The sequence below is a fragment of the Heliconius melpomene genome, chromosome 3, assembly GCF_056956725.1.
Source record: "Heliconius melpomene rosina isolate 202511_hmr_F chromosome 3, ASM5695672v1, whole genome shotgun sequence".
Taxonomy (NCBI): domain Eukaryota; kingdom Metazoa; phylum Arthropoda; class Insecta; order Lepidoptera; family Nymphalidae; genus Heliconius; species Heliconius melpomene.
Genome location: NC_140391.1, coordinates 2,423,216 through 2,447,243, shown reverse-complemented (window position 1 = coordinate 2,447,243; position 24,028 = coordinate 2,423,216). Strand labels below are relative to the sequence as shown.

At 31.7% G+C, this 24,028-nt stretch overlaps 2 protein-coding genes across 2 annotated transcripts; both read left to right on the top strand.

The window, feature by feature from the left end:
• Positions 1 to 974: 974 nt before the first annotated feature.
• LOC146539853 (putative 2-oxoadipate dehydrogenase complex component E1 homolog) lies at positions 975 to 22,294 on the top strand. The gene is made up of 20 exons (XM_085207582.1): positions 975 to 1,214; positions 1,860 to 1,986; positions 3,154 to 3,319; positions 4,271 to 4,487; positions 5,954 to 6,115; positions 6,518 to 6,591; positions 7,395 to 7,508; positions 7,816 to 7,929; positions 8,234 to 8,341; positions 9,141 to 9,298; positions 9,685 to 9,820; positions 10,226 to 10,357; positions 12,248 to 12,350; positions 13,931 to 14,088; positions 14,761 to 14,917; positions 15,518 to 15,720; positions 16,362 to 16,482; positions 17,150 to 17,338; positions 21,034 to 21,119; positions 21,974 to 22,294. The coding sequence occupies exons 1-20, from the start codon at positions 1,100 to 1,102 to the stop codon at positions 22,082 to 22,084; spliced, it is 2,751 nt and encodes a 916-aa protein (XP_085063708.1). The 5' UTR covers positions 975 to 1,099; the 3' UTR covers positions 22,085 to 22,294.
• Positions 22,295 to 22,814: 520 nt separating this feature from the next.
• Positions 22,815 to 23,290, top strand: LOC146539852 (small lysine-rich protein 1). Its single transcript, XM_085207911.1, has one exon. The coding sequence runs from the start codon at positions 22,905 to 22,907 to the stop codon at positions 23,154 to 23,156; it is 252 nt and encodes an 83-aa protein (XP_085064037.1). The 5' UTR covers positions 22,815 to 22,904; the 3' UTR covers positions 23,157 to 23,290.
• The last annotated feature ends 738 nt before the right edge of the window (positions 23,291 to 24,028 follow it).

Below are 24,028 nucleotides of genomic sequence, written 5' to 3'. Positions count from 1 at the left end.
AAAATTTTTTTTTAATTAGTGACGTCTTAAGTTTCTAATTCAAACAATCAAAAGTGATGACAGGCTCAGTAATGGGATCCTCTAGCTTTATTAATCAACATTACCCTAAAGAACGGAACTCTAAGATGTTGGATTCGTCGCACTTTAAGCTTAAGAATGTTTTTAAATACCTTTTAAAACACAAGTTATAGAAGATGGAAAATGTCCATTTTGAGATATTCCATGACTGTTTAATAAATACTCATTTTATGGAGACCTCCGTGGCATAGGAGCACAAGCACGTGCGACTCTATGGGTTCGATTCCCACTCGGGGAATGAAATATGAATATTTTCATTTCTTCACTCTGCTAAACCGCGGCATTGGGATCCACCACTCCGCCCTCGAGAATTCGGCGGAGAGTGAGGAACGGATGTGTTTTAATGGCAATAGAGTGTCTTAACACTAGGTTCACCGTTCTCATCTGCCTACTCTGGTATTTGGATTCAGAGAGTTAATTTTAAGTTAAGAGACACTCAGTTCTGCTGATACCGCCGGAATCTGAGACATAAGTTGACGAGAAAATGAAATTAATTAAATATGTATATTTATAGTTCAAACAGACATAGGCATTTCAGAAAATTTTCAACGGAAGTGTCTTAATGGGAACAGAGTGTCCTAACGCTAGGTTCCCTCTGTCTATCCTGCTATATGCATCATACACATAGCAGGATAGACAGAGGGAACCTACCTAGCTTAAAAAAATATTAACAATAACATTATTAAGTATATGAATATTTATTTTAAAACGGTTTATTTAATATCAACTCTTAACAAAATCAAATAAACACCAATAAATATCCTATTTTCTTTATCACCAACAAAAATACACAACAACCTTGACTTCTATGCACTACGTAATATTTATCAGAACTATTTCATATATTATCAAAATGTAAGGAGTCAAATAAACAAGACTATCTTTCTCGCTTCAACCATCAATTCAGTTCAGGCCGAGACGGTGCGGAGAGCGGGCCACTCTTGCGCACGCTAAATTTAGATGTCATTGAAATAGAAATACAAGTATTTTTAAATATGTTTTAGTCTAAATATCTGTGAAAATGTTTGTGTTTAGTAAAAAATCTGTGAGACAAGTTATAAAGTGGAAAGATAGAGTGTCTTATCACTCTGGTTTAGGTGTGTTCGGACATCGACCGCGGGAGGTGAATGAAAATGGTACGCTATCAGTACAAATAATAAGCGATATATTTCGTAATTATCTTCAGATATGTTTGTTTTAGTTCTGTTGCTACCTTTATTATAGATATTATCTTGATACGTGTTTAAGCTGTCGTTGGTAGTCATGATTGTGGGTTCGAATCAAACAGAGAGACAGAGAGAGAGAGAGAGTTTTATTATAAGAATTTACTAGTTAATAGTAAAAAAATAAGTTGAGGCCATCTTGGCGCAGCGGTACATGGGTGTGACTGTAACGCGACGGTTGTGGATTAGACACTTGCGACACTCCCCACTCGACGAAATGAATTTATTTATTTACATATATACATAAATATATTTTCATTTTATCGCTCATGTGATGTCGAGGAAAAGAGCAGCGTTGAGTTCCGCCACTTAACATGCAAAGCCTCCAGAATTCTACGGCAATTGGTGAACGGAGTGTTTTATTTTATTTATTTCTAAAAAACGATGCATTAATATTAAAATACTCCTGGCGTTAAGTTCCGCCAATTAACACGCAATCCAACAGAATGTGGAGAACGGAGTATCTTAACACTAGGTTCCCTTTGCCTACCCTGCCGTATGTAGGATAAGGCTTGAAACTAATATTCATTTCTTAATATTAAAATAATTTAATTTCAGAAATTTCTCCAGAAATTCTAAGCAAAAGAAACGAGAACTGCCGCGCACACCGTCTCGTGGAGGCGTATCGCACCTACGGCCACCTGCGAGCATCTATTGATAACGTTGATTATAAACATGATAACAGGTATCACTAATAATAAATGAATGTGATAACGCAGTGTCTTTTAAATTGACGAAAAGTGAAACAGAATGTTTTAGCACTAATTTATCTTTTTCTCCGTTATATGTGTGTTAAATATCTAAAACCAAAGCATAGTATAAGGCGAGAAAATCGTATATTTCATGCATAAACTTGACCTTTATATTACTGTTTGAAGTTTGACAGGCGGGTGTTATTATATTCTAGACAATTATTTTTTTTATCAATTTAATTTTTTTAACATCAATTTTTATATACCTGTTGTGTACAAAAAACACGGGGCTGAGTTAGCCACTCAACGAGTGTGTCAGTGCATCTACTTACTCGTAGTAGAGGCCTCTAGTAAGCCTCTAGATACACTGATTTGCCGAAAAAAGGTTTTTTGTTTTCCTTTATAATATATAATATAATATTAATGTAAATATTTATATGAAGCTAATAAAAATAACAGACAAAACCTAAATTCGCTTATATAAAGAAGCTCTATCAAGAAATTATTAGTATTCTGAATATCAAATTAATTTAAATCGTTTAACTAATAAATTTAGCTTTTAGGCAAATGATTTTATTAAACTTTTTCTGATATATTTAACTACTTAAGTAAATATTTAGATTTCTCGATTAAAATTATATAAGCTTGTAAAAATTCATAGTTATGTGTCGATTATTAGAAAATCAAAGTTTAAAGGCATCTTAGCACAATAGGATCACGTCTGATTACAAATGCGATGACAATCCGATTATTACTCTGGGGATTGAATTGTTTTCATTTTCTACTTCTGGACAAAACACAGCGTTAAGTTCCATCTCAAATGCGAGCTTATAGTGGACATATAATTCTTGTTATTTATGTCAATTCTGGTACATAGAAGAAACCAGATTATTATTTTATTGGATTTCTATTTACCGATTGATTGAATGTGATTATTAATAAATTTCAAGTAACTATTGAACTATTTCCAAAATGTCTATTTTAAAAATAATTTGTTTTTAATAATAAGAATCAGCTTAACGCTGCCGCACACAGCGTAGGCAGAGGGAAACTAGTTTCAAAACACTCTATTCTCCATTTTCCGCCGAATTCTATAGACATTGCATGGCGGAAACCAACGCCACTACACCAGAGATTAACATTAGGATATACATTTTCAGGATCATCCAAGAGCTGGATATATCAAAGTACGGCCTCTCAGAAGCCGACGTGGTGGACGCGAGCCTATTGTATGGATACAATGGGAAACAATCTGCCGGTGAATTGGTCAAACTATTAGAGGAGATATATTGTGGTCCCATTTCTTATGAGTTCTCGTATTTGGAGGTTTGTTGATTAACTTCTAAATTAGATAAGTATATTATTTTCAATATACTATACTTATATTATTAAGAAGTGTATGTTTGGTTGAACGTGCTAATCTCAGGGACTATAAGCTCGAATTGAAAAATATTATTTATGTCATCTATTCTATTTATTCGGATCTAACATCAAGTATTACATGATGTTAGTCGTTTTGAAGTAATCCATTGCACATGCAGTCAGAATTAGTAATAACTGGAGGAAATATTAAATATGTTATCCCCCCGAATGGGATTCGAACCCATAACCCATAACGTAACATAACCATAACTCAAAATCTATTATTATATATAGTTTATCAAATTATCCCTTCCAATTTAACTATCAGCATTTCCCTTATTATACTAAAAACATGCAAATAACTAGTTCATTTTACTAAGCCTTGCTCTCGATGGGTCGTAATGAATATTGATGGCCACTTTCTGATACTAACGTCTTTTGAATAATTTAATTTGCACCACAAACGAATGCATTATTAGCTGTGCGTTTCTTTGCATTTTATCCCGTAGTTCTTTAGAATTAGTATGGAAAAACTGTCTCTATAATATGAATAAAATTTGGTTTAGTTTTTATTGGTGCTCGACATAAAATACAAGTTTCCTTCTTTTTTTTCCTTTTTTAGCTTGACGCTGTATCTCGCACATAGTAGGTTCCCAGGTAGGTTCCCAGGTGCCCGGGAACGTAGTATTAAGACACTCCGTTCTCCATTTTCCGAATTTTAAAATTAACAGATAACATAACAGATTATTTTAAAAACATCTAACTAAATCTGTCCTTTTAAAACAAAGCATTCCCAAACCCATATCCAAACGCTACACTATAATAGAATAACCCACAAAAAACAATGAAACGAAAACAAAAAGAAACCAAATCCTCTACCGCTAGTCCAATACAAAATTCAATTATTTCATACAGACCGAAGCTGAAAGGGAATGGTTTGCAGAACGCATAGAAAGCGGTGCCGATACCATAGACAAAACACGTAAAATAGAAATTCTAACTGAACTTTTGAATTCACAATGCTGGGACAAATTTTTATCTGTGAAATATCCTACTGTTAAAAGATATTGCGGAGAAGGCGGAGAGTCTTTGCTGAGTTTCTTCTCTACGCTCTTCAGGTTGACTACTTCAGGTAAATGTTATTTGTTATATATAAAAAAATGAAAATTATTTTTTTTGTTAAATTTGATACAATATTACATATTACTTTTTTTATATTTTATTCTAATTGAAATAACATTAATCAGAAATTATCTAATCTACTCTATCTCTAATATGTTGGGGACAAATGATTCAATATAATAGTAGATGGAAATTCCTCTATAACTAAAACAGTAGTAGATAAAAAAATTCTAGAAAAGGTAAGAAAAATATAAATTTTAACATAGCGAGGTTTGAGCCCGTCTAATGTAGAACCATTTACAAGGAGCCCGGGTTCAAATCCCGTTACATTAATTTTTTTATAATTTTTCTAAGAAAGTAATAATAGATTATAGTCTATTATATAAAACCTACTTAAATAAGTAAATGTTATTCTTACATAAAAATATTAACTATCAAATTATATGTTTTTATACAAAGTTAAAGCTTAAACATTCGGCGGAAAGTAGGGGATGGAGCGTCTTCACACGAGGTTTCCTCTGGCTCGAAACTAATTAAAACAAAAAAAAACATAAAATTTGCGGTTCCAAAAATTACATATTTTCATAAGATTTTGTTTCATAAACAAAACAATAACTCTTCTTTACATTGTTACCGCCTCAGATAACTTAAAGTGAATGAAAATTGGATTGGACACGTTAACTTCTAAATTACTTTTGTTTTGAAGTAGCTTTGTTATACTTTATTATATGATTATTATCTTTAGACAATTATGTTTATATTCACTGAATGCAATGGGTTCAGGTCCCATTTGAAGTAAGATTATTATATTGTATTACTAGCGGCCCGCTCGCGGTTTCACCCGCGTGAACTATGTTATTATTAATTTCTGTCTCCATGACTACGTCCTAATGACGTCTATGCAAAATTTGAGACTCCTAGCATTTAGTAACGAATGACAAAGACAAATGTCATTAGTAACGAAGTTTCATACAAACTTTCAACCACAAAAACAACCCCTTAGGAGTCGAATATTGCAAATTCCCGTCTTAGCGAGCACCTACGTCCTATAAATAACTCCTATGCAAAATTTCAGATTCCTAGCACATGTAGTTTCTGAGATTTCGTGATGAGTGAGTGACCTTTCGATTTTATATATATAATATATAATATAAGTGATAAGGACAGTCTTAGCTCAGGGACACAAACGTGTGATTATAGAAGCGATAGCGAGAGGTTGTTGGTTCGATTCCCACTCGGGGCAATCAAATATTTCGTATCTTCGTAACCTCACTCTGGTATTTGAGCAAGCACGGCTGCCACTCAACACGCGATGCTTCAAGAATTCGGCTAAAAGTGAGGAACGGTCTTACTGGGAACGAAGTATCTTAACATTAGATTCCCTGATCTCCTCTGCCTGCTCTGCTATTTGTAATGATAGTAAAAAGGTAATATAATATAGAAAATTAAATAACATATTCCAATATTATATTTTAGAAAACGTGAAGCATGTAGTGCTCGCGATGGCTCACCGCGGCAAGCTGAACGCTCTGAGTGGTCTCTTGAATTATCCGCCGGTGAAAATCTTTCACAAATTCAATGGAAATCCTGAATTTCCGGAAGAAGCCAACGCTGTGTGCGACATTTCTACACATTTGAGTAAGTCTTTAGTAGGTATATATTATATAGATGAGTATAGAAAAGTTCTGGGCCTCGGATCTGTCGTGTTAAGTTATTTTTTAATATAACAGCATATTTTTTCATTACCTGTGGGCACGGCCTACCTGGCCACCCTTATTCCTACGCTCGTATATATGTAATGAGTGTTTACTTAGGATGTTACTTATTCCGAGTTTTAGACATAGGATCCCTTTAAGTCTAAAATTCGGTATAATCTATAGTAACCTTAACCTCATTTCTGTCAAATTGTTTATTTTAATTATTTGGCAATTAAGAATATATTTACAGTTTACAGTTGTTGCTTTTTGTGATTTGAAATATAACTAAGCAAGAAATTTGATAATTAAAAAATATTATTAAATAAAGTTTATTTATTTTCAGGCGTATCCACGGATATCACGATGAACGATAAAACTGTACGGTTTTCACTTATAAACAATCCATCACATTTAGAGGTAAATAATATTTTTATTTTAAGAAAGTATTTCAAATTAACCTATATTAAAAAAATATGTAGACCAATCTTCAATTTGAGTTAGAGTGGCTACTGCATAGATATATATGCAGGATACAGGATTAAGCTAAAAAATCTTCATATAAATAGACTTTAAAAAGATTTTTCGAAATTTATCTAAAGAGGATTTTGCTGAAACACTATTTCTAGGATTATATTAAAGACGGATAGTTATAAATCATTTTAAATGTAGTGAAAAAAGGTTAAAAGCTCTATTAAAACGTTCCATCGAAAGGTAATAAAATATGAATACAAAGACCTCATAGTTCGATTGTAGGTATAAATATTCGAATATAAAACAGTAGTTTCACGCTGAATTATGCATATAGTAGAGTGAGCAGAGAGAGCCCGGTGATAAGACACTCCGACACTGCAGATAAGTTATTATTATTTATTAATATGTTCATTTCTTCGTTCTAGTACCAAGGTAAAATGCACGGCTTTGAGTTTTCCCACTCGACAAACAAGCAACCCCTCGAAAATACGGCAGAAAGTCAAAAAGGATGTATCTTAAAACTAGATACCCTCTGCTTTCCCTTCTTTATAATTGATGCAGCGTGAAAAAAAAACGAGATAAATTAAAATTTTGAAAAATAAATATATAAAGTACTGCATCTTTGTGTCTTTCTTTACTGTGGCTTTACTTACTGTTAACTTAAATCAAGTATTAATTTCTTATTATACTCTACTACTCCTACTTTCTAACAAATATTTGTAATTCAATCGCCTATTAAAACTTTCCAGGCAGCGAACCCGGTGTCTATGGGAAAAACTAGATCGAAGCAACTAACGCTGAAGGAAGGGGATTACTCACAAGATGGTCTTTCGAAGTTTGGTGACAAAGTATTAAACGTTCAGGTAATTTATACTATTTTTAATTATTATTTTTAGGAGACTTGCAAAATTGTATAAACTAGTACCTACCTACTTTCTATATATTAATGTAACAAGACCTGAGACTCTTGCTTTGAACGACTTGCAAATGATGCAGATTCGAACCCCGTTACGTTCAATTTTTATTAATGTTTTTTTTACATTAAACTTTAAAGTGTGTTAAAAATGTTAATTGCATGATTTTTTTAAAGTATATTTTCTTTTTATTTTAAGCAACCTGCTTCTCCGTCTAATTTTTTTTTCCAAATATTAAACACCTCTTTGTTTCTAGATCCACGGTGACGCCGCGTTCACGGGACAAGGAGTGAACCAAGAGACGCTGATGCTGTCGCAAGTACCGCATTTCGACGTCGGAGGATCTTTACACGTAGTTGTTAATAATCAAGTAAGTGTTTTATGTTACATATGAAACTATTTATATTACTAATAATTCATTTAGTTCAAAAACCTTGTGTAATTAATTAATTATTTTATCTGCACACATAGCGTTGCAACAGCAGTTGCGTGTTGTGTGGCGGAACTTCACGCCGCGCTCTGCCTCGTTACCAGAGCAAGGAAATGCATATATAAAATATTTCACTTCCTTGATTGGGAATCGAACCCACGATTTGTACCCCTACGCTACGACTGGCTTCAATTAGTATATAGTGGTTATTTATAGAATAAATCATAAAATAAACACTTTCCAGGTAGGTTTCACGTTACCAGCACACCGCGGCCGCTCCTGCAAGTACGTGACCGACCTCGCGAAGGCGATATCTGTTCCTGTCATACATGTCAATGGAGATTACCCTGAGGTAACATTCAATAAAGACTATTAATTATAATTATTATTTTAAGTTTTTTTTCTTGGACCCCTGGTCGCGCATTAGCACAAACTTGTGACTGTAAACGCGAGAGGTGGTGGTGGTTGGTTCAATCCCCATTCGAGGATATGAAATATTTAATATTCTCTCGCGACCAGGAAAAATCAACTCACAATGAATGCAGAATTCATCGGAAAGTGGAAAGTGAAGTGTCTATACACTAGGCTTTAGGCACTACATTAGGCCTTTGTTTATCCTGCTGCATGTAGGATAAACCTAGACGCTGAAAAAAAAATTCTGTCTTTCATACAGGTGTAGACCTGAATACCTGATATGAATAATACTCTATTTGTCTTTACAATTGGGATAGGAAAACATTTTTCATTTTAGTATAAATGATTATTCTTTTGTTGGTTCATATTCGTACTGTATATTCGTATTTACAAAATATGACTTTGTATTTGAATTTAGAACAACCGAAAGAATATATTTACGTCAAAATCACCATTTTCATATTTTTCTTATTTCTTTAGAAAATTCACAATTTCATTTCGTTGTGCGTTCTTATTAAATGTCAAATAAGTAATGAAATAAACGTGAAAGATGCTTGAAAATGTAATAAAAAATCAGAGGTTAAATGGTTGGTTTTCTTCGAGAAATCATGTTTAATCTTTGAATTATTAAAATATACAAATTTTTATTAACAAAATTATAAATTTGATATTTTATTACAAACAAATGTTAACCTATTAAAAATATATTTACCTAATTATTTTTATTTTATTCACAGCTAGTAGTAAAAGCAACGAACATAGCGTTCGAGTACCAAAGGAAGTTCCGCAAAGATGTGTTCATAGACTACAACTGCTACCGTCGCTGGGGACACAACGAGCTGGACGACCCCACCTTCACTAACCCACTGTTGTATAAAGTTATTAATGGGAGGAAGTAAGGATTATATATTTAAAACAAATAATTTGCCTATTATTTTTCTGAATTTATTATTTTTAAAAATATTAACATAAAATATATTGTAAACCCGACGGTCATGAGTTCGATTCCCTCTCTGAGAGAATGAATTATTTAATATTTTTAAGGCAAATCGCAGTTGAAATCTGCCACTAAACCCTAACTAATGTTTTGAAAATTATATGTAAAGTGGGGAACGGAGTGACTTCTTCTGTGGGTTCGACTGTAGGTTCAATTCCCATATAAAATACTACTTTTTTATGAGTAGACCTAATGCTGCGGCATAATATTTGACTTTATAAAAAAATATTTAACACTAACCCTAAAAATATGTGAAACATATGAACAAAATTAATTATTTTCAGATCAATCCCAGATTTGTACGCGGACAAGCTTGTATCGGAGTCAGTAGTGAGTGAAGCTGACGTGAGCGATATTAGTTCGAGTTACACCAAATACTTGCAAACGCAATATGAGGCTGTCAGCTCGTGTAAGCCGGAGGTAAGCTGTAAGCTGGAGTTTCTTGTATCATCTATATATTACATTTATCAGTCGTGGTGCAGAGGTACACGCGCGTGGTTGTGGATCACACGTTGTGGTTTCGATTTCCCACTCGGGAAAAAGAAGCATTTAATTAAAATTTAATAATTTAGTTAAGTTGCTTATAATTTTGAGTGTAAAAAAGAAAGAAACTAGGTGGGCCATGCTCATCACATAATAGTCTGGTGTCCATCTCAGAATTTTTATCAAAAAAAACACAGAAAAGGATTGATTTAAGTTATAATTAAATTCGCGATTTTCATATTAAATTGCATTTTCTTATTATTAAACTTAGAAGATTTGAAAAAACAACTGCTTATTTGTTTCTTTATCTTTATCATTTCATTTTGTTTATCCAAATACCAGCCATCGTACTTCCAAGAGCAATGGTCGAGTATGTCTCCAGCGCCTAAAGCAGTCGAAGTATGGGACACGGGAGTCAACGTTGAAATGTTGAAGCTCGTGGGCAGGGCTTCTGTGACGACGCCGGATGATTTTGTAAGTATATTTAATTATTATATTCCATTCGTTATAAAAAAATGTTGTTAGGCTTTTATTATGATACTTTACATCGGATAAGATCAGTAAATAAATAGCCGATATCTATCTAACTATCTACATAATAAGAATAACTTAAAATAAGTTGAAATTAAAGAACTGTGAACAGAGTGAATTATCACTTAAGTATCCTATCTACCCGCAATAGTATATTATAAACTCACACATATTACAAAGCTATGTATATACTTAATGTCCTTTCTTGTAAGCAAAGCAATTTTTAAATATAACCTTCTTATATTCTCAGACGCGACAATTCGCAAATCCCTAAGAATTCTTATTACACGCGCAGGTGCTCCAATACTTAAAACGTCAAACCATTTAGCGTTTTATTAAAGTCTAATATGAGTGCCATAAATATATTTGGCAAAAAAATATTGAATACTAGAAATTTTTATTACATACTAGAGACTCAAACGTGGATTCGCTTGCTTAAACTAATTTCTATAATACAGCTAAAGGATAATATTATTATTAAAATAAATGTTAGAAAATATTTTTAAAAAATTGTATTCTCCCTTGCCAAACGATAATTCTATGTAATCTTTTGGTCTTTGTAAAAATCTCCCGACAGAGACAACAGCAACATAAATAATAAAAAACAAGCATATAAGAAGAAATTCTTAGTCTCTCTTATCCACGTAGCTCGATGAGTACATATGGCTTAGTTGGTCAGAGCGCTTGGAAGGTTTCCAGAGGCGCGGGTTCAAATCCCACTCAATTTTTATACGTTTTCTTAATAAGTATTTTGCTTTCCTAGGTGTAGAATAACACTTTAAATATGTAAAAAAATTAAAAAATCGTTGTTAACCGAGTTATTATTTACATATTTCCCCTTTAAATCATTTTTTAAGGTTCAGTAATAAGATCTCTATGTCCTTATCTAAACTAGAAGAAAGAATATCAAAAATAATGATTTCATTTGAACAATACCTCTTTAGTTCACAAAGAATTCCTTTTAACAATTCTATAATTCAAACGGAAAATATTCCCAAGAATCGACTCGACATTCGACACCGATACTAAATATCGAAGTTAAAGGAAACAGAATCGGAAAAGCTTACTAATAAAATACATTTGTTATTCTTTGAACAAGAATTTCCTTTTTGCTAACGATTCAATGCTATTATGCACTTTTACGGCATTTAGGTATTGAAATAATTGATTATTTGACTAACATTTTAAATACTAATATGTACCTATATATACGATTTTAGATAAAAATATAAAAATTAACGTAGGGGAAATTAAAACCGCGACTCATAAAAACCGCTCATTCGCTTGGACCACTAAGCTATACGGTCTCATCAAGCTATGTCGACTTTTTTGAGATCTAAGTTTGTCAGTTTTATTTGCCACCTAATAAATAATATTTTACCGCAATAAATCTAAATGAAGCAAATAACTGAAGGGGCAAAGGATTCATTTATGGGCCCTAACTTTGGGTTCACCTCGCGTATTGTTCTTTATAATGAAAATGTCCTTCCAGTATTGTGACTGTCTCAATTTGTTTTCAATTTATTCTCGTCATTCAATGAGTTAGTCTAAATATAGCCCAAATGACTTTTGACGGCGACAAGTCTTGTAGGTTGGAAGTGTTTTATAAAAATATGGGTTATATATTCTTACTTCCTTATATTTAACTTGTATTTTGAAGTATATAATTGAATGTTATTGTATGTTTATTATTTTTTTAAATAAAAATGCAAATTTCTCTGTTTTTTTTTTAATTTTTCTTATTATAAATCAAAATTTTATTTTTTTTCAGTGCACGATATCAACAATTTACTTTAGCGTTCTACTAAAAAAATATATACTCAATTGTTACAGAACGTACACTCTCATCTTGCAAAAACACATGTCAAAAGTCGTCTGAACAAAATAGCGGAAGGAAAGGACCTCGACTGGGCAACGGCGGAAGCGTTGGCTTTAGGTAACTGTAATACACGACGTAATCGTTTCCTAGGGTGAATCTGAAGACATTTTCGAGATGGAGAGGGGAGGGGGGGAGGGGTTGTATATCCTGGACTTTAGCTTTTAACAGATCTATTCGTGTAAACATTATTTTTTCAGGGCAAATTCCTTGTTACTAATTTTTTGGGGATGGGCACAAGATAATTCTAGGGTGGACACGGACCACCTGGCCCTCCCTATTTCTACGGCCATGGTCGCTTATCATTTAATTTTCAGTTTATACATACACTTTCCATACGTACTGTAGCCATTTATCTAAATTTATATTCTACTATTCTACAGAAGTTTAATAAAAGGTTTTACTACAATATAGTTAGTTTTAACGATATTAGAAGGTTTCAAGCAATAAAGGACAATGTTAGGTGTGACGTAAGTGGTCTTTAAACTAAATTACATCTCATTAACATAGTATTAGTTGATGAGTGTTGAAATAAAAATTTTTATTATGAGTACCTAACTTAATAACTTAATTTTAAATTTTAGCCTGTGATAAAAGATTTTTATTTTTTATATTTAAAAAAATGGGAGGAACTTTATGTTAACTTTAAATAATTTATGTTAAAACGTATACGTAAAGATTGCGACACTTTTAAAAGGTTAACCCAAATCCCACGTATGAAAATATTTACATATACTTATACTATAAAACTCTTTCCCGTCGGTAACGTATAGGGAACCTAAAGTTAAGCTCAAGATTTAAATATCTTCAATCTCTGCCTATTTTCTGAAAAATTGCGGACATTGACGCCGCGATTGAGTTCAAAAACCCAACTTATAATGCAACAACACAATTCTTTTAATGTTTCGATAATTTTTATTTATATTATATAATATCTAACGAATATTGGTTAAATCTCCAATTTCACTTTAACCCTTTAGAGGTTGATTAAATAATAATTACATTTTACATTTCGTCAAGCACACATGAATTTGGTTGTTGTAACCACGCCTTGCGTGACTATCAAATAATGTCAGTATTTGACATACTCGTATTATATGGTTTTAGCTGGGGGATTATTATAATTAATGCTTATGACGTAATAAAGTATTAGTGTATAATACTTTGTGACGAGGCCGTCCTGGCGCAGTGGAAAATGGTCTGATGAATGAATGATGGTTGTTAATTCGATCTACAATTCGGGAAGTATTAAAAATTATATTCGTTTCCTTGCTCTAATAACGAGACAAATTGCGACGTTGAATTCCGCTATTCTTTAAAGAATATTCAGCATCGGCAGAAAGTGAGAAATAGAGTGTCTTAACTCTCTCCTTTCCTAAATTAAACTATGTGGCAGAGGGAACCGAAGAACCAGAAAATACTTTCCGCTGAATTCTGGAGGCATTGGGTGTTTAGTGGCGAAACTTAACGCACGATTTGCCTCGTTACCAGAGCAAAAAAAGAAAATAAGTAATATTTAATTTCCTCGAGTGAGAATCGAAATCAGAACCTGTCGCATTTAGAGTCACACACATGTCCTACTACGCCACGACAGACCTCTTTTGTCTGCTTCATAATTCAAAATGTTCTTTCTTCTATAGGTTCATTACTAATGGAAGGCAGGAATGTCCGTCTTAGCGGTGAAGACGTAGGCCGCGGTACATTCTCGCACAGACACGTGATGCTCGTAGATCAGGAGAGAGAAGTTATTCATATACCTTTAAACCATATTGATGAAGAACAGAAAGGATTTTTAGAAGTAAGTTTATGTTTAATACTTAATACTATTGAGGCTGTCGTAGTAAAGTGTGACTATAAAGATGACGATTATAGGTTCGATTCCCACTCTGGGAAATTAATTATTTAATACTTTCAACTCCCGCTTCGATAAAGCTCGGCGTTGAATTCCATCACACAGTTTCTCGAAAATTCGACAGAAAACGTTAAGTTTCCGCTTCCTAGTCGCTATAAGCAGGATCCAACGTAAAGCCAATTAAAAAAGGACTATGTCACAATAAAACGATATTCGTACTATTCGATTAATTTACAATGGTATATGAGTATTTCTTGAGAGAAAAATATATATATTATTAAAGACTAGATAGATTTACTGTTCTATTTTTAAAAATCAGTGTTCAAACTCTCCACTATTTTCTACTCAACATCATGAAATCTTGGAAATAGAGATGTAACGATGGTGTTTATCCTCTCTGTAATGTTTGGTATTGATGCAGTCAAATACTTAGGCTATTGTGTCGTAATAAGACAGCATCTCACTGTAAATGTAATAGGTGTGGGTTCGATGCGTAGTCTGGGAATTAAATTATTGTTATTTCCCCGCTCTAGAAACGTTGAGTTTTGCCTTTTTGTTTACCCTACTGTTTGGGATACAATGTGAAATTGAAAAACATTAATTAGTATTTCCTTGCAGGTAGCAAATTCAATACTATCAGAAGAAGCTGTGCTAGGTTTCGAATACGGCATGGCGTTTGATAATCCAGATAATTTGAATATATGGGAAGCGCAATTTGGTGACTTCTACAATGGTGCTCAAATAATTGTTGACACGTTCATTGCTTCTGGAGAAGGTGAGTTTAAAAAAATCTTATACTTTTATTTCTTCTTCAACCTGTTATATTTTATTCTTTGACCGATTATTTTTTATATTTTTTATTTATATAATATATATATATATATATATTTTTAATCTTCGTCACGCAGGAGCACAAGTGTGCGACTGTTGTAGGTTCGATTCCTACACGGTGGAATGATATATTTAATATTTTCATTTCCTCGTTCGTAGTATCTTAACACTACATTCCCAGGTTCCCTTTACCTACAGCGTGTGGCATACAGCGTGAAAAAATATAAAGATAAATATTATCAGTTATAGTATACCAAGCATCAACACTTAAGAGCTGTTTCGACCAAAACACTTTCCCACTTAGCGGGGGTCGAATGGATTTTTGTGATCATCTTACGTTAAGGGACCTTTGCCATACATTTGTTGGTAATAAATATAGTGTATGAAAAAGTAAGGATATAAATAATATAAGACATTTTGTTTCTTTTTTATATTTGTATTGTTTATTTTTCAAATAGTAAAGGCATTATCCTACATATGCGGGATAATGCCTTATAATACCTTGCCACTCAAAAAAAAATAAAAATGTATTTTTAATTTCTAGTAAAATGGGTGCGCAGCAATGGTCTAGTGATGCTCCTCCCTCACGGCTACGACGGCGCAGCATCAGAACATTCCTCGTGTAGAATGGAGAGATTTCTTCAGATAACTGACAGTTCAGAAACTAAGCCCGATTCGGAAGCAGTTAATATGCAAGTTGTTAACCCCACTACGCCGGCTCAGTATTTCCATTTGTTAAGGCGACAGGTAAGAAATATGTTTTTTTAGTTAGTGTTGGCCGAAAGAATCTAGTGTTAGAACACTTCCATAATTTCCGCCTAATTTTCAATGCCGGATTTTGTCTTGTTACCGTCGTGGAGATTAGAACCCGTACTCCACCAAAGCGGAGACTTACAAGACAAGCTTACTTCACAAGAAAATCTTCACAAGAAATTATTTTTTTTTTACATTTTCATTTCCTCGCACTGTTAACGAGGCAAAGCGCTGCGCTACGTATTATTATGACAACACACGAAGTTTAAGACATAAACAAGCATAAAATTTAAGATACTAACATGAATTCACTATATCATCTTGCTTATTAACGTAAAAAGAAGATCCATGTACAAATATTTAACTATTACAAAAATTTTATCACCCCTGTAAGCACAACACAGCAGAGTAGATAGAGGGAACCTAGTGTTAAGTCACTCCGATCTCTACTTTTTACAGACTGACACCAGAGCGAAGAAATGAAAATATAAATATAAATAAAAAAATATATTTCCTCTGGTGGGGATCGAACCCACAATCAGTGGCGTTTACAGTGACATTTTATGCCTCTACGCCACAACTGGCCTGGCAAACTAACAAAATTTTAACTATTATCTAAATTAATTACATTGTAGGTAGTACGAAACTACAGAAGACCATTAATAGTTGCTTCTCCGAAAATTCTCCTGCGTCTGGCGGACGCAGTATCGCCTTTATCAGATTTCGCGCCGGGAACATGTTTCAAACCAGTAATTGGTATGATATCTTTTATATCTCTGTATCCCTAAATAAGACAAAACATGTAACACAATGTTTTGTCACTCTTTTTTCGAACAAAACGACTAAAAAAATTCAATCTTTGCAATATGATTAAGAATTCAAATTCTAAAATTATAATATAATATTTAATATTTTTTTAAGTTCTTCTTAACCTTAAAATTGTAAGATATGAGTGTAAAAAGAATAAAAACAATAATTATTATTTTCTATTATCATAGATACGTTTAAAGTTGTAACGTATTCTACTGCTATACAAAGATTAATGTATTTCATTTTGAAAAGTAATTTACTTAATGGATTTTATCCGAATGGGTAGCCTTGCTTGTCTCACTAACTCTAAATACATAGGTAAAGGTATATTATTTTATAAAACAAAACAAAGGTAATTTTTAACATCTTACTTGTTATTTGGAAACTTATATTGTTGTAAATATATAAAAAAAACACTGATGCACTAATTAAAATCTCTTGAAGATATGGAGAAAAATATATTAAAATATATTATAATACTACATGAAATACGTTAACCCCACAGAAAAATGTTTTATTCTTTGTAAAAAACTCTCATATTTTAAAATATCATTTTAAAAAAGATTATGTTTATTAAAATAATATAATTTTACTAAAATAATAAACATTCCAGGTGACACCCAAGCGGATCCGCTCAAAGTAAAACGTGTAATACTCGTCTGCGGGAAACATTACTATGAACTACACAAAGAGAGAGTCAAAAGTAAAATAGAGGACGTCGCCATAGTACGAGTGGAAGCGCTCTCGCCTTTCCCCTTGCAACAAATACAGGAAGAACTCAATAAATATGGGAATGCTAGAAGTAAGTATTCGTTTTTTGTTTGTCTGATATGGGTTCTGTTTTATTCACACTCAATATTTGGGATAATCGTGACGACGGTTGTGAGTTTGATTCTCACTCGAGGGAATTATTTTCATTGCCTGATAGAGGGCGATGTTGAGTTACGTCACTTAACATGCAATATCTTTAAAAGTGGGCGGATAGTGGGGAAGGTGGGTGACGAAGTGTCTTAACATTAGTTTCTGCCAAAAAAAAACAAGTCGCTTAATAATATCATAAGCTTTTGCTGTTAGTAGGAGTCTATAAAATATTGTAAAACTTTCTAAGTTAAAACTTAAGTTTGTTATTTAGCAAGGATTAAATCCCGAGGAAATAAATTACAAATTCCCCTTTATTTTTTTTTAAATTAGCTAACACTACTTTTTTTCAATTGCATGTTGAGTGACGGTTTTCTTATCAGAGCTAGAAAATGAAAATAATTAATTCCCCCCGAATTTAAATCAAACCCAAAGCCGTCGCATTTGCGATCAGACGCTGTACAAATACGCCACCACGAACTTGCGATGTAAGAATTTGATTATATAGAAAAATTATTAACTTAAACGTAATTATAATTAACCCAATATATTGTGTTATTCTATAAATACCTTATTTATTATCTAACCATAACAAAAACAAACAACCAAAACAGGTAGATATATTCATATTAATATGTTATTAATTCTGAATTTACTTAGTACACTTTAAAGATCCTACGGGCATAAAAGTTTATTTACGGTATGAACTTGTCTAACTAACTTTATTGTTTAATAGAGCATTTGCTTATGCTGAAATATAATTATCGGTTAATAAATATAAGTATTGGTCGGTCAATTTGACAAAACTAATACATATAAATTCATATAAAAATATAGAGGCCACTCGTGGTGCAGGGATACAAGCGTGGGACTGTAACCGGACATGCTGTGGGTTCCATCGCCTCGAGAAAATGAAATATTTTAAATTTTCATTTTAATTACTCATTTCTTCTTTTTTTTTGCTTCAAGCTGTATCCCGCACATAGCAGGATAGAGGAAAGGAAACCCGGGAACCTTGTGTTAAGATACTCCGTTCTGAATAAGACAATACAATACAATACAATACAATACAATACAATACAATACAATACAATACAATACAATACAATACAATACAATACAATACAATATCCTTTATTGCACAAAAACAACAAAATTTTACACAATTTATATACAAAATTAACAAAAACATGTACAATAAGGCGGCCTTATCGCTTGAAGCGATCTCTTCCAGGCAACCTTTGGTTGTTGGAATTGTATAAAAAAAGAAAGTGATGGGTGGTGCATTAAAATTTATTTTAAATACACGAGGTACGTCGGTGCCAAAACCTCAGATTAATTCAAAGTTTGTATAGAGATTATCATAAATTCGTTGGCCGCTGTCATTTCCGCATCCCGGTTCTCATTTCCGACGCAACACTGATTTGCATTGCGCGCGGAACCAATTTTATTTAAGTTATAATACTTATTTTTAGGGTTCCGTACCTAAAAAGGTAAACGCGAAACCCTTATAGGATCCATTCTGTTTATAGGTATTTCATAGAAAAAAATCATTACAAACTTTTAAGTAATAGTAAGTACTATGCATTCACTTCATTTCAAAATAAGTGCATGGCATATGGATAACATATGCCATGCTGTCTATATCTATAATAGCTATCTATAGGTATAATGTCTATGAAATTAGAAATTTATTAGAAACAAATAGAAATATATTATTTTTTGCAAGTTATATTAGTTTCTAATTTATAACAGGAGTCGAATTACTTCCGGTTTGGAAAATTCATGTTAAAATTACGTTTTTGTGCTAACGCTTAACGCTATTACAAAACAAAGTAAAGATTTCTGTGAAGAACATCTTAGAAATCGCGTCTTGTCTATTTCAAGCATCTAAATAGTTGGAACTTTTTCGACTGAAATATAAATAGCTGATACTCTAAAATATTGCTAAATAAATATGATATATTTGTTAGTTAATTTCATTTTATTTTGTTACTTTTCAATTTAACGTTAACAGTTTGGCAATTTTGAGAAAGATTTATGTTTAGCATTTCTTGTAATTATTTTTTACTTTTTTTTTGACTCATCTTGAATTTGGAGAAAAGTATTTAATATTTCATTTTCTCGCTCTGGTTACAAGGCAAAGCACGGCGTTGAGTTCTGCTATTCAACACGCAATGCCAATTCTGCGTAAAGTAGAAACAGAATAGACTTTTTGGGTTCCCTACCGTACGTCCTTCTTCCTTCCCACACACGTGAAGCAAAACAAATAATAAATACACATTAAATCACACATTTAAAATTCATATAGGTATTTTTGAAAAGTTACCCCTCTAATTATAAGCTACGTACCCTACTTTCTGTGATTTCCACAATTTTATTTCATGTTTACAACTTTGCGTAATTATACCGAACTCGTTCTCTCGTTTCATTTATTTCTACTTACTTTGTAAACAATTCGCTAGCTAACTATACTAATATATTATGAACTATGAACTAGTTTCAAAGTAAACTTACGTATGCATGAAGTGGCGGTACCTGTGTGTTTAGTTTGGCCCTAAAATGGAAAATGTAAATATTTTCAGTATTTTTGATAAGTGTTAAAGTATATTAATATACAATTACTTTTACATTTTTTTCCATATTAACCAAATGTTTTCTTTCAATAAAATCAACAAATGAAAATTGAACAGCTTAAGAGAAAAAGGCAAACTTCTCACATACTTTATGTTCTTTTAACATAAATAGCTCGCAATAAATCTATCCCTTACTGTAATAAGTTGTTTTAATTCGACAAGGGAAATAAAACATTATCAGATCTACAATAACGTATATATTTGAAGATAATAAGAAAGATCTTTAGAGATTTTCTATTTTTATTTTAAGATTTTACTTGTACTTTTTGAGATGCTTATCTTAAAAAGATCTAGGTAAATTCAGTCATATTTTATTGTTTCGCGATTTGTTATGTCTACGTAAATAATCGTCTGGGCCGTAAGACCAAGTTAAATATAGATTTAAATAATAAAATTTTAATTGCATATATCTTACCTCTCTATAAAAACCCAATGCCTGACTGTAATTGTGGATTGCATTCCCACGGGGAGAAATTAATTATTTACATTTCTTTGCTCGAAGTTAATATTCAAATTGAGATAAATAAATTACCTCAGTTCTTCCATTTCTTATTCAGTAGTAGTATGATTAATTGTGAAAACTGTGAAATTTTTATTATAAGGAAGTTTCATTTTCCCGAATGGGTTACGTACTCGTATGTCGAAAGAATTTTATTACTTAGTACGACATGGTACTAAAGCTTTTATATTAAATTTGTGATGTATTGACAAATTTTATGAGTATTTTACATTCGATAGTATAATGCATCATTTATTAATGTAATTTCATATTCATAAAATTAATGGATTATTTACATTTATTCACATTTATTACATAACCTTTACGCTATCTCGTAAGATAAGAAATTATAGAAAAATTAATAAGTAGCGATAAGAATATGTGAGAACAAAAAATACAATTCAATGACCTGAAAACTATTACAGTACAATCGTTTAAATAAATTGAAATTTATTCAATTTTGTAATTTGATATTTACATATCGATATTCGTAATTGTTTTCAGAATTTATTTGGAGCCAAGAAGAGCACAAGAATATGGGAGGATGGAGTTTTGTGAAGCCACGATTTGAAAATCTCATTGGCAAAAGAGTAAGTTTAAATCATATTTTAAAATCCGTTATAGTTTGCTCTAGTTTCTATAAAATTGCTTATCAGGACTCTTAAATTATAAAACTTTTATAGAAGTAAGTATTTTATACAACAGTTATAAAACAATGGTTGTGGACAAGGAAGAGGATTGCGGGTTCGCTTCCCACTGTAGAGACTGTTTTAATTTGATGAGTTTATTTAAATAAAGTTATGAACAATTTTTTTTTTGCCTTAACGCTTTTTTTAATTTGCAAGAACTTGACCAAATTACAAAAAAAGAAATATGGCACATAGTATTAGATTTCCTTATAAAAACTCCCTTATTTTTGTATATTGTTAAAATAATAGAACGCTACAAACAAACTAAAGCTACCAAATGTAACTTTCATATTTTAATATGCATGTTATTTTTAGTTAACCACAAAAGAATTGAAAAAACTGTAAAAATATACGCTGTTTATTCCTTAGTAGAGACTTGTATTTATTTATACGTCACAAAGCTCACTAAGCTTCGAAAAGCTCTTGACTTGCAAACAAAATGAAAAGTCATTGTAAACATGCCTCATTTTTTTCTTTATCCATTTAAGTTCCACAAACATGTTATATAAATATTTGTGGTTTAGCAGTAAGCCTTATTCTTTTAAGATTAATATTAAAATTAAATGTAGATATTATTAAGGGTTTCCGAAATGGAAATGGAGTTAATTAGCACTAAATTCCCAAGTTCCCTCTACGTATCGTGATATGTGCGGGATATAGCATGAAGCAATGCGTGCATTACGTGTTGAGTGGCGTAACACAACGCTATTACAAAATGTGGAAAATTCGATAAATTATTATTTTCCATTTCACAGTTAATATACGCCGGTCGAAGCGAAGCCGCGACTCCTGCGGTAGGAACATCGAAGTTACATCGGGTTGAAGTAGAACATATACTGAAAGAACCATTATATAATATCAAATAAATATATTTTAAGATATCAATATACTGAAATAAGTATACTGATACTATAAATATAAGTACAGCAAATTATTTAATTAAATAAATTCGTGGAAGCGATACTTATTTTTATTTGCATTTAAAACTAAGCATTTCTGTAAATATATACATATGTATAATATATGTTATATTATTGTTTTATATGTTGCAATGTAAATAAACGTTGTTTTTACATTTTTATTGTTTTATTTCTCACTTAGTAATATATGTGTCTATATAAAGTCACATTCTAGAAATTATTATTTATTTTGTTTGAATTATCGTATTATTTAAAACAATACCTAACTACTTTTGATGAAAATAGTAAAAGCTAAAATAATTTCCGATAAAATAATATTCTAAATTATATTACATGATATGATTATATTTAAAGTAATAAAATAGTTCATGAATAAAGGTAAAACTACTGCGTTTTTCTAATTACCACAGCGAGGAAATAAAAATAATTGAAATGTCCGAATGGGATTCGAACCCACACCTATCGTATTTACAGTCAGACATTGTGCGGATGGCTTCGGTATCTATTTATTTACTGACAAAATACTTCAAAATTCAAAGAATAAAAAAAAATATACATGTCCTCCAGCGCGGATTGAACCCATACCAACCCATAGATACTTCTATATAAGCTCAATTACGAAATACTTATTAAGATATCCCATCCATCCTATATATCCCATTATATTGTAACCGTAGCGTAACAATATACTCGACATTGTTACACGACGGTTACAATATAACTTGTATAATCAATAAACTGTAGCAACAGTAAATAGTCGCAAAAAATGGCGGGCAAGGGAAAAGGCAAGAAAAAAGAAAAGAAAGATAAAGAAGAAGGGGGTGATAAAAAGAAGACTAAGAAGGGAGGGGGGAGGCCCAAAAAAGGGAAGGCCAAGGGTCGTTGCAATGTTGACATGTTGACAGAGTCAGCCATGGACAATGTGTACTACGCGTGTCACAATGTACAAGAACTGCTCCAAGCGAGGGGGTTCCATCCCCCCGATTTCAATAAGAAGAAAAAGAAAGGGAAGCGTTAATGTTATAGAACAATTTCATTTGGAACTTTTAATTAACTTACGACGAAAGTCTTCCCCTTAGACTGTAGCGAAAAGTTTAGTTTCGCAAGTGATTTGTATTGTGTTGCCTTCAATTACTTCGTGATTATTAAATTAATTAAAAGTATTGGTTTGATGTTTTTTATTAATATTTGTTTTTATTTGAACATTCTTTACTTATATACTTTGTTTTTTATAAAACAATTATACAAATCATTGAATAATATTTTCCTCATTTTCAGCGTATCCTTCATCTTTATAATATTAACAAAAATTATATTACAAAAAATATATTCCATATAAAAAAACTATTATAAAACTATTTATCCTTCTAATTTATACTGTAGATAATCATACAAAACCTTTTTTTAGTTATCAAAACAGTCAGATGGCACTGTCACAAAATTTCAAGTGTAGTTTGCAGGCCTTTCCATGTAATATGTATTAAAAAACTAACAATAAAACAGGTATCTATTCAAAAGAAATATTTATATATTTAATATATATATAGATTAAAAAATATATAATTATTCTAAATATTACGTACGTATGTAAATTTATATTATGAGTAACTATTGGGATGATTATTAAAATAAAACCTATACTTAATAATTCAATTAAATTATATTTTTATATACTCTAGTAGGCAATAATTTCTTGACGCTGCTCTAAAACAGCGAAAACGTGAATAATAAAATATAATATCATATATACATAATACCTACAAACTGAATAGGTTTAGGTGTAAAACCCATGGCTTACGTGAACGCTGTATGGTTAATGGGTTTTTCTAAAATAAAAAACATGAGATATTTTTGTATGATAATAAATTTAAATTATATTGTTATTAATAG

Excerpts from the sequence above, each read along its gene's own strand:
- LOC146539853 (XM_085207582.1), top strand. The coding sequence starts at position 1,100 with ATGTTTGTGTTTAGTAAAAAATCTGTGAGACAAGTTATAAAGTGGAAA. Across the intron at positions 7,509-7,815 it reads ACAAAGTATTAAACGTTCAG|ATCCACGGTGACGCCGCGTT; the intron begins GTAATTTATACT and ends CTTTGTTTCTAG. Across the intron at positions 10,358-12,247 it reads TGACGACGCCGGATGATTTT|AACGTACACTCTCATCTTGC; the intron begins GTAAGTATATTT and ends CAATTGTTACAG.
- LOC146539852 (XM_085207911.1), top strand. The coding sequence starts at position 22,905 with ATGGCGGGCAAGGGAAAAGGCAAGAAAAAAGAAAAGAAAGATAAAGAA.